The 11,991-nt window shown below is 41.8% G+C and overlaps 1 protein-coding gene across 2 annotated transcripts in view; it reads right to left on the bottom strand.

Annotated features, from left to right (window-relative positions):
* LOC139614423 (calsyntenin-2-like) overlaps positions 1-11,991 on the bottom strand; it is a 267,128-nt gene that overhangs the window by 239,671 nt on the left and 15,466 nt on the right. The window contains exon 1 of one of the 2 annotated variants that reach the window (XM_071471678.1): positions 2,252-2,714. The exons of the other annotated variant lie outside the window; for it this stretch is intronic. Coding sequence (XP_071327779.1) covers positions 2,252-2,315 — 64 coding nt within the window. The 5' untranslated portion in view covers positions 2,316-2,714. Of the gene's footprint in view, positions 1-2,251; positions 2,715-11,991 lie in introns of those variants that run through there. 2 annotated transcript variants of the gene reach the window in all.

An 11,991-nucleotide genomic window follows, 5' to 3' on the forward strand; every position in this document is an offset into this window, starting at 1 on the left:
GCCAAGTCTGAACGGATGACTCGAGGGTGGCGGTGATTAAAGGAAGTTGCATGTCCAAGCTTCCCTGGAATGAAACGGTGTCTAAACAGAAAATGACAGGGTTAGCAGCGCTTCAAAGTTATCTGGAAAACAGTTCTGCGTATCGGCACTACGGGGGCAGATCCTTCGCCATACTTGACATGAATGCACTATTTCAGTTGTCATTTCAAAAAAAAAAAAAAAAAAAAAGCTGAAGTGGAGAAACGGATACGGGGGTGCAGAAATGGGAAATGATGTAGGTTTGTTGCTTCTCATGAGTTCTGCTTCCTGCCAACTGTGACAGGGAACGGTGGAGGCAGCGAGGGTCACTGTAGCAACAGATAGCAGGCAGACAGGACACTTTTATTTTCTCCTGGATTTAACTGCACTGTACAGTGGCCCTGGGGAATCAATTAGGACCATGGTGTGCTTGGTTCTTCCACCCCCATCGACTTGGCAGTAATTTGTTTACTTCACAGCCAAGCTCTGGATACCAAAAAAATAATAATCATTTCTTACAATGCAACTACCCTGTTATTTCCTGCTGTATTACTCATATGAACATATTACTGTATGAACATATATGAACAGGTTAATGCACAATATCCCCAAATAGGTAACAAACAGTCTCTGCATGAATTTGCAAGCACACAGATTCTGCAGAATAATCAGTCATCCCATTGTTTCCCGCAAGTAAATCATACTAAAATAAAACAGCATGTAAGGAAAAAGCTCGACCTCTGGGCCAGGTCAGGACCTGCAGCAGGTCCATCAGCATATGCTTTCCTTCCACACACGAACACACACACACACACACACAAAGCTTGCAGGTGCAGCCGGCCAGCACAGAGGCTCTTTCCTGTGTAAGGAGGTGCAGAAGGCGACAGTTTATTACACTAGTGGCGTCTCTTGGCTGCCAGACGAAACTGACAGGTGTCACCTTGTTATTTCGCTGCGCAAAAAGCCAGCCTCGGTCCACGGGGAGTTGATTAGCAAGAACCTGTTGCCGAATTTACCCACTTACCTGCAGCACATGGCAGGTGCATTAGAGAATTGAGCGGTCCCAGTGCAGTGGCGATACTGGAAGACCTAAAATTAGCTCAGTGTTGAAGCCAAACTGCCAGCAGTATGGTGCACGTTCGTAACATCTGGATGTCGTTATCATATATTTGTTGCATTGGGGATTATCTGAGCTAATTGCAGCTGTGAATTAAATTAGCCTATTGATAAATCCAACCCATGCCTAATTTGCATATGTAACTAAGGCACATGTTTTCAGAAGGTTTCATCAAAGATGGGGTGAATTTCTGAAAGTTATTATCTCAGTATGTAAAAACAAAAGGCTGCAGGAGTTTAACGTAACCTTAACAGGTATGAACCGGAAAATATTGTTGCCTGAAGAGGAAGTCTACATCACAGCCTTCAGAGAGCTCACAGGTTTGTTTTTTAAGGATAAGATCATCTTTAGTGTTTTGTTTTTTTATCTTTAGCTTTGGGAGTGATTTTCTGATGCTTTCAAATCTGGACTTCTGTCCAAAAGTGAGTCGTGTGAAAAGTGGGTGTTATAATAATGTGTACAGCTGAAACCAATGTCTCGAAGATATGTTGCCTATTTTCAATTTCAAATATGCTGAAATAGGCACTGCAAGACCTGACATTCGTGATCTGCTCCAACTCTCCTCCCACCTACCTTTACCAGTCAGTCACAAACAAACCTTAACAGTGAAGCATCACAGTCTCAGACCAGCTCACCATGTAAGGGAATGTTTCTCCTACATCCAGCCCTTCACAAAAATATTACTGATGTTGCAACAAATGAGAAGGGCCACGTACTTTAAAACAAACCTAAAGTCCCTAAATGAAAATGATAGTGATGCCACATGAGACGAATCCATTAAATAGGCTATAATAAGGTCACAGTAGGCTCAGTATCAGCACCACAGAGACACCAGTCTCCATTGAATTACTGTGTGGATGTCATATAAGATAGAACAAATACACTGAAGTGCTGTTAGGGGCCGTGCAGCCATACTGTAATTAAGTGTCCAGTCTCCGTAAGTCCATGAGGAACACTGCAGGAAAGAAAGATCATTTTCTTGATGAAAGCACATCAAACCCTCAGCAGCCAGTTTTCAGCATCAGATGGACATGTCTCTCCATCCACACGCAGATTCTCTCACTTATAACAAAGCCGTAGCCCACTCGCCACGCAAGTTGCCCTTCACCCACGTACCTTTGGTGCGAGCGGCGCTCAACCCCAGAGCCACTACAGCCAGCACGCCGGCTATCCTCAGCATCTTCACGGCGGAGATTCAGTCCGGGGAAGGAGAGGGACCACGGCGACCTCTTTCCTCTTCTCTCCTCCTCTTTCTTTCTTTCTCTGTCTTTCTCTCTCCCGCTCTCCTTCTCCAGTCCGCCCCCTCCTTCTTACTCAGCGGCTCGGGCTCTCTCCTTCCTCTTCAGGCAGAGTGTGGAAACAGTTCACTGATATGTGGGACAAGACGGGCAAGCGTGGAGTAGAAGGACACCAAGTACCCGCAACGCGCCTCGCAGCACCGCACCGCACCGCACCGCACCGCACCGCACCGCACCGCGCGCCGCACCGCTGGTCTGTGTGGAACGGTCGAGGCAACAACTAAAGTGGTTTCTGCTGAGACGGGACCAAAGAGCAGCGCACCCCGGGACCAGACCCAGCGACGTCACAGGGAGGAGAGAGATGGATTCAGCCCCCCCCACCCCTCACTCGCTCTCTCATCCTCCGCCCTCCCCTCTCTCCTCCTCCTCCCATCTCCTATCTCTGGAGCATCCCAGCCCACTCCAGCTCACCGTGAGCCTGCCACGCTGAGGAGGGATCCATAATGAAAACGATAGTTTGTAAAGCATTGACGACCTTGTTTTATGGGGACTGACTCTATTAACAAGCCCCCAAATAAAACACATAATATTAAATGCCTATAGAACTTGTCGCTGGTGTCATGCCCGTACAATGAAACAAACAATTAAAGCCCATAAACGCTTATAACAATACAAGCAGTATTATACTGAGTGCACATAATTATGATGCAGAAGTAAAAATACCATACAGATAAATCATTGTAAACTCATACCACACACACATTTATGATTACAATATTGTGTTCTTATTTGCATAATGATGCAGTCTAACGTTATCTCTCATTATAAAACAGTTTGAAGCATGTTAAAGCAGAAATAGGCACAAGTCTGTATCTCCTATTTTTTTTCTTTTAATTTATGTTTTTAAGCTTCTTTTTAAAAAATCTGAGTTTCTTGCAGTGATATTTCTGGACTAAATGGTTTCTGCTGTTTAAAGCCTGAGGACTATGACTTAACCTTCATAGGAAAAACTAGGCAACGATAAATACTCCGACTTAACTGAAATGCTAAAACATTTGCCCTGGTGTTTATCTAATCACAGAGCGAGTATTTAGACTGCTTCAGAAATTTCAAATATTGTCACTGCTCTCTCAAATGTGCAATAAAATGAAAAATCTCAGAGCACGTTACAGTTTCCAATGTTTCACAGGAAAAAAAAAAATCTTCAAACTCCTTATTTCATTCTTTCACTTCGTCTGTAGGTGTGTGTGTGGGTGTGTGTTGCTGGCATGAGTGTAAGTGTGTGCATGTGTGTTTGTTGGTCCAAGGCAGTAGGATTAATAATAACTTTTTCAATTTTCCTGAGGAGCCTATCTCAAAGGAACTTTTCTTTTTGGACTATCTCTTGCCGGTTAAGGATTATTCTAGGAGCCAGAGAAAAATATTGCCAGCGTTATCTACAGGGAGGAAAAAAAGAATAATAATAATACAAACAGATGACAATGCACAGATGTCAATCCACATCATCTAGTGACGAAATTAAATTTGGTCTTCTTTTCACTGGGAAATGATCTAAGTGGTGTCTCGCCAACAAAAAGGCATCCAGAGAAAATGAGCTGCAGTTCTCAAGCTGAGGTGCTGTGACCCTCAGGGGGCCTTGGCAACATGATGAATATATGAATTTGTCATAGTATAATTTAGTGAATATAATATTACTTTAAAGGCCCCATATTTTAGACTTTTCTGGTGTTTTATTTTTAAAGTTTTGATATATGTAAGAACATTTGTTTGTGGTTTTAAGAACCAAAAACCATTTCAATGTAGTTTTACACCTCCTCCTGGTTTGCTGTTTTCTGAGAGATCAAATAAAAATATAGCAGATTTCAGGTAAAAACTCAGTGAAACCAAACCCTGGAAGGTTGGATGGTGGATCCAGGTGGGCTGGGCTTGGGGTATGGCTGGGAGTGGTGATTGCTTCGTTGTGACATCACAAAGTTACAGTCCTGACGGCTCGTTTTAAGGCCCAAATGTGTGTATTTTTCTGTGGACTGAGCTCTTTGATTCTTTTATAGTATTAATATAGAACCTAGACCTGCTTTATAGTCAAATAAGTAATGGAAATATCACTTTATACAATATGGGACCTTTAATATTACAACAACCACTACCACAAAAAGCAATGAAAATATAGATCCCTTTTAATAACTTCTTCCCAATAATACAAAATGTTGCTTCTCCATTGCTTTAGGACATTTAAGGACATGCAGTGTAAGCTACTACATTCCTCAAGGCTTTACAGCTGAGCCACAGTTCCACAAATTACAGCCATTAATCAGCGAAAGCAAATATGGTAACACAGAAAAGCCGTGCACAAAATAACTAATCTTAATCTAACAAAGCAAATCACCTGTGGGTTCCACAGTCTAGGTTATTTTCAGAGTTTAATATTACTTTCTGTATCAGTGACTGGGCTGCATCAGGCAAAATACTTTCATTTTTTTCCATCAAGGCTATTTTCATTTTACAACCTTCTGCGAAAGGCCAATTTCTGTTAGATTTCCCTCTCTGCTCTCTAGGTCTTGGATGCTTTTTCATTATTGACACACATTATGCCCGCTAGGCTACCGTAGCCACCACCCCGGGAATAGTGAGCTGCAAGCTGTGATACTAATGTGATACCACACTGTGTCCGTCCGTCTGCTGTGTCCAGGATGAGAAAAAAAAAGGTTTCCTCATACTGTGAGTATTAGGCAATCTAACCTGGCTGAGTAGTTAAATGTGCAATTCTATTTGTCTCCTCTTAGTATTTCACTTTTGGGAGATATTAGTGGCACACGTTACAGGAGGCCATTTGCAGTGTAGGTTGCTAAATGATGATGGAAACAATAAGAAGAAGATGAGGATATTAGTTTAAAATTGATGATTGCAGTGTACGATAATAAATATATAATGTGCTGTGAGAGCTGCCACTTTGCTCCTCCCAGAACAAGTAAAGCATCAATAGGGATTTTAAATAAGACGTTTTTCAAAGCACCGCTCACAGCAAGAGAAGTCAGCTTCCTTTGGTGCTGAGGCACAAGAAACGCTTTGAGGCTGTCCAAACTTTTGACAACCTAAAAATGTCATATAGTGCGAAGTCTGCTCATAAAACAGCATGCACAAAATCAACTTTGTGAGGAAAGCCTGATCATAAATATATCGGGCTGTAATGAGGTAGATGTAATAGTTTTGTTTCGTATCGATTTTTGTTCTTTGAGCAAAATCTCAAGGCTGTCCCTGGGTTCACTCCGCATCCATTTATGACCCGCTGCTGCAGAGGACCGCGGTGCTAATGAGTCACCCTCAGTGCAACCAGGTGACATTTCAAATAGTGGAGCATATAGAGGGTTTTGTCACTAAGTAGACTTGCAGTCAGTAACAATCTAATGTAAGCTACATTTCAGGCACTTTTCAGAGATTTATGAGTTACAGAGAGCGGACAGCAGCATCATTTACCACAAAATACTGTATCATTGACAATGCAAAGTAGGTACTATGAATGGGTAAGCTAGTGCTGAGACACAATGTGCAGGGACACAATGCAGCTGTCCATGCAGTATAACAATACCTAACACAATATAATGTGAATGCTCCCGTCTTGTCGCTGCTATATACACTATACAGTTGAAGTAAAAGAATATGGTCTGTATAGAGGATAGCTTAAAGTTCATTTGCTACATTTACCTTTCATGTGAGGAATACACACCCACCCGAGAATGTTGTTGCATAGACTAACGCACACACGCACGTATGCACGCATCGTTTTTCCAGCTATGCAGGTCTGGGTGGAGATCCCTCTGCGCACAGCAAGTGTGACAGATAGAAAAGCACACTCATGCATCTTAATTTGATCATTTGCCGAACACATGGAGAGAACAGAAAAGCCATCTTCCTTCATTGCGGAAGCCAATGGTCCATTGTGTCGTTATTTGGTGCATAATCATAGAGGGGTGAATTTCTTATATGTGCATTTCTTACACCAGGGTCCATTTGAATGTTTGAACATGAGCTTGTGGGGAATGTGTTTAGACATTTACAATAAAATGTAATGTTTTTTTTCTCCTGCTCAAACAAATACACTTGAGATTGCAGAGCAGATCCAAGCCAGATGGCTCCCTGCTGTTGTTCCTGTCAGTCTCCTTCCAGTCCGGTGCTGCTCCTGGACACAAGTCAGCTCATCTTCCATCTTGTGCCTTTGGATAATCAACCAGTGCTGTCCTTCCTCCTTTTATCTGTCCCTCAACTCAGAGATAATTTTGACTCAAGTGATGCCTCTCCTGTGTTTTCTTTTTGTCCCCATCTTTCATCCCATATCTCCCCTTCCACCCTCCCTCTGTTTCTCCCAGTACCCACGTCTTCTCCTCGGCTCGATACATGGCCTAATCACTCTACTGTAACCACATTCAGATCTCTCTATCCACCCCTCTCCACCCTCGCTCTCCTGTTAGTGTTGTGTGACAGAGTGCAGTGCCTCCACATGCTCCCACTGACAGCTGGCTCAGGCTGGAAGAGGAGGGGGAGGCAGGGGAGGGGAGGGATAAGAGGAGGTAGAGAAAGGCAGAGAGATAGACCATCATCCCCCTGGCTTCTCCCCCCCCCCAGCTATTTCTGAGGAAGTGTCGGTGGCACTGCTTTGATGCCGCCTACATCATGCAGAGGTCTGAAGCTGTGAGAATGCCTTCTGGCCCCGTTTTGCCTCGCCTCACTGGCAGGAACTGGGCCAGAGGTTGTCATCTGCTCATAGTCTCTCACATCTCTCAATCCCATTACTGAAAACTATAAAGGCAAATATAATTTCCTCTCCAGTCAGACAATGAAAATTCACATCTCAAAACATCTGCATTTTTTTTCCCACTCAACCTAATTTTTGCTGTCTGCTTCTTCTTCTCTTTTTTCCCCGCTGAAGGTTTTGCATGTTTTAGCCCATTTATAACAAATTACATTTACAGTACATTATGCATAAACACGCTAATGTTAGCTTATTTCTAACTTTGTCTAATCTTTGTCAGTCCCTTTCCCTTTTGGATAAACAGAAAACATTTTCAATCAAAACTACAGTCCAGAGATTGGGATTCAACTCTCTATAAATGTTATTTGAATATGAATTTTCACTGTACCCTCCTCTCATATTGAAAAAAAAAAAAACACTGTACTTGTTAGGGCTGAGCAGCTTCCTGCACATTTCTGTCTGTTCAAAAGATCTCAGGGCTTTCTCAAGGCCTCAGATGCTGGAGGATTGTTGTTCCCCTTCTGTCCATTCAGTAGCTCAGCATTTGTTTTTGTCTGTCCCTTTATTCTCTTTGCTCTATTTTTTGGCTCTTTGTGCTGCCTGACTCTCCACAGTCACCAAAGCTGCCGTTGTCTTCCTCTGGTCCAAGGCTGACTTGGCAGCAACACAACAAGCTTGTTTGTGGGTCTTGGCTGAAATGCTTGCAGACCTGAATGTACCTGCTTATAGTATTTTTGGTTGGACTACAGCTGGGGCAGCCCCATAAATGTGAATATTACTGACTGAGTGAAGGAGTTAAACCATTGGTCAGCCAAATGCCAAATGACTGAGTGATAAGGTTTCACAATTGATCACTCGAGTGTTGGAGTCACTGCTCTTTCAAAATGATTTGGTCCAAGCAAGCAGTGTTGCCAACTTAGCACCTTTGTACGGAAGTATAATGCATCAATTTATTTTTTTCCTTAAGTGAATGCATTACACTTCCATACTTTTTGTCACGTCTCCCAGCAAAAATAGACAAGGAAAAGACCTGTTGATTGTCATGTCAACATCATATGAGCAACATTACATTAAACTGACACTACGGTTTAAATGTCTGGGCTGAATCTGATATATGACACATGAAAAAATATAAATAAGATTTTTAACCATTTAAGCAGCTGCATGTGGAGACATTTTCTGTCAAAAATATCAGAAATTAATTAATAATGCAAAGAAATCCAACGTGCAAGAGGCCTGCTGACAGCATTTTCCCAGGCAAACTCTATGCTGACAGATAGAGCTAGTGGTAGCAGCAAGCAGCAGACACACAGTCTGTGTGAACACACACACTCGTGAGCCACAGAAGTTCAGCAATGCAGGCAGTGTGTTCCGGTGTAACTTTCTCACAGAGTGAGCATCATCAGGATTTCAGCAGTGCAGAGAAGCAGCTTGGAAATGTCCTGTAGTGACTGCTGGTTAACATGTAGACTTAATGGGCCACGTTTCAGAAACCCTTTCAAACCTGTTCCATTGTCTGACAACAGAAACAGTAAAACATAAACAAGAGCAGCTTTGTTTCGAACTGGGCTGCATTGAAATACTGTATGTATGAGCACACAGATCTTAGTCAGACCCTCCCATCTCTCCACATCTCGGATATAACTCACACACACACACATAAATAAATGTACATTCACAGGCATACAAATCAAATGGATGGAAAGCTACACAATTATTACACTGTTATTTTGTAAACCTATTCTACCACGTGCAAAAGCAGTATGAATATAAGCTCATTCATTTAGGTTGTTTTTGTGTTGTTGTAAAATGAAAAGTAAAAACAAAAGTGAGCTAAAAAAATATTTATTTTTTTTAAATCAATACAGAGACGAGGTTGTTGCCATTCAGCCACTCAGCATTCAACTTCCCCAGCAGAGGGCAAAGGTAAAGGTCACATTAAACATATATAGAGCCGCCCGAGGGAGGAAACCACATTCATCCAGGTCTCCAATTTATGAAGGGTCATGGTGAAGCGGGATCTGGTCAGCAGCAGCTCTATTTATGATCTGACTGTATCTGGAAGGTGCAGCAGTAAATACATATGAATAACTAGTGTGTTATAAAGTCATGCATTCATTAAGAGGCACTCACATGTTTTGAGAGATAAAGCTCAGACTGAAGTTAAAGCGACCATTGGGTGAAATGTGAACTTTTGCACATAAATAGTTGTGCAAGATGAACACTATGTACGTGTGGCTTCTGTGGTTTGGTTTTGTTCCATCGATGGCCTAGTTAAGAAACGACATACGAAAAGATATATATCTGTGTGTGTGTGTGTGTGTGTGTGTGTGTGTGTGTACACTTGTACTTGCTACATAGAAGGACCAAAAAAAGTATTTTACTAACAGAGTGAGGACATTTTGGGAAAGTGAGGACATTTTGGCCAGTCCTCACTTTTTGAGACAACTTAAAAATCACATTTTGAGGGTTAAGACTTGGTTTTAGAGTTATGGTTAGAATTAGGTTTAGGTTAAGGTTAGGGTCAGGGTTAGGGTTAGGCACTCAGTTGTGATGGTTAAGGTTAGGGTAAGGGGCTGTGTGTGTGTGTGTGTGTGTGTGTGTGTGTGTGTGTGTGTGTGTGTGTGTGTGTGTGTGTGTGTGTGTGTGTGTGTGTGTGTGTGATGTTGAGGGCAGGGTCATGTTTCCATGTACAGACAATCAAGTAGGGACTTAGCTGATTTATAGTGTCCTAATTGTGAACAACAAATCAAAATTTCTTACAGGCTAATACAGAGGCCCCTCCATTTGGCAAAGCGTGTACGATTTAAGCGCCTCCTCCTCCTGACTCCTGAACTGAGACACTCACAAAAGATACAACAGCCTCAGCTGCATCACAGGATGTAGCCAAAGACAGGCAGAGGACAGAGCCTAATGACGTTAAAAGCAATCAAACGAAGAGCTACAAAGGATGGAGGAGGATTCTGTCCTATCCCTAAACTGAAAGTTTAGCATAAGCGTAAGTCAGTGATGACCACTGCACTCTCTGACCGCCTCACTGTGACTTTACCTTTGGCTTCTTACAAGAGCATTCACAGGTGTTATAACTAGATATGGATCCAATGACCAATTCTCAAGCAGCTCAACAATTTTGTGATTAACAGTTTTTTATAAATATATGAAAGTCGAAACTAAACACAACACATGCAACTCCCCACATAGTTAGAGCCATGTCAGGAGCCTTGACCTCATTTTCTAATACACACATACATTCTTCTAAACTGTTTACAGGGCATCTTTTCAAGTGGTTATCCTCCTGCTGCGTCATGGACTGAAGGCACCCACTCAGTCCTCCTGCCTCTCAGAAGAATCAGTCTGCCTATCATAGGACTAGTTTGAACCCAATATCTAATGTGTTTGTCTCCTCCATCTAAGAGTGATATGTCACCTAACACAAATAATCTGGGGCTGAATAGGATTTGGGTCTCTGAAATCTCACAGCGACTCCATGTGTTCATCCAGTCTCGTGCTTTCCCTCTATATCCAACAAATCAGGAATCATCTCGTCCAGAAACTTTCCCACATCTCCTCTTTCTCTTCCCCTGGAAATTCCAATAAAACAAACATTATTGCATCTCAGAGTCCTCTTGTATCGCTAGCTTGTGGATTAGCATGCCACTTTTTCTCAACTGTTTAGACCTCGTCATTTCTGTGGAGAGTTTAGATTCCACCAGTGCTGTTGTAGTTCTGTCAGGACCCCCATAATCACTGAGATATTCATTAGTGCTGCATAGATGTTACCAATATCCTGGCCTATGTCACGAAGCTGCTGCTCACCAACAGCTTCAGCCTCACAACCACCATTTTGGTCTTGTGTAGTGTCAGGTCCCTCCATCTCCTAGCACCTAAGTATTCATCAACCAAACAGAACACCAATTGACCCGTGTCTGCTTAACAATTTGAGTGAAAGCTGAATCTTTGAGAAAGGTTCATATGTTTCAGAGTGTCTTAGTATTGAGTATGTCCCCCTTTTGCTTTAATTTATCCCAGCATGATCTAAGTGCTTGGCTTTCTCAGTCCTCAAAGGATTCATAAATGTTCAATAGGGTTGGGGTCAGGTGCCGGTGGGGGAAAGTGTGTTGGTCTTCAAAGTTTTGAGGTGTGTTTGGGGTCATTATCCTGCTGCAGTTTGTATCCCTCTCCACAAAGATGCAAACCATAGGGTGTTGCTTGTCTCTGATGAATCGAGTGGTACTTCTCCTTGATTAGGTGCGGACAGTTTGGTGTATGTATATACTACCGTGTAGTATCACCAACTGTTGAATAATTGAATAATAATAAATTATTATTATTATTATTATTAAATTATTATATAACTGTACCATCTTAAAATGTGTTATTGTATTGTAGGTCGAGATGTTAGGGTATTTGATCTTACGTATTTAAATACATTTAAATATATGATTTAAAAGAAAAAGGTTAGAATAAAATACAGCCTTCAAAGTACAACCTGAATGCAACAAAAGTGTGACCATAATATATGAATTAACTTATATTATGGTCACACTATTTTGATCAATTCATTTAATTTAAAATTTCAAACTTTTCAAATCCTCTGACTTGAAGTCTTGTGACTTGAGCAGATGTATTGCAGAGTTCACTAAACTAAAATTACAAAAATGAGTAGCCTGCTTTTCAATCATCAGCAGGGCTGTGGATGCCTGGTTTGTATGTTCATGAGCAACCTGCCACATACCCACAAACCCATGAGTAATGTGGTTAACATTGATTTTGAGCTACTGAGCTACAGTTGGCAAGTTAATGCACCAACAAATGTAGTAATGCACTGACAAAGAGAAAATGCACAATTTCAAAAATATTCCATTAAAAAA

The sequence above is a fragment of the Trachinotus anak genome, unplaced genomic scaffold (genome assembly GCF_046630095.1).
Source record: "Trachinotus anak isolate AG129_WGS33_773 ecotype Australia unplaced genomic scaffold, CSIRO_AGI_Tana_v1 ptg000034l, whole genome shotgun sequence".
Taxonomy (NCBI): Eukaryota; Metazoa; Chordata; class Actinopteri; order Carangiformes; family Carangidae; genus Trachinotus; species Trachinotus anak.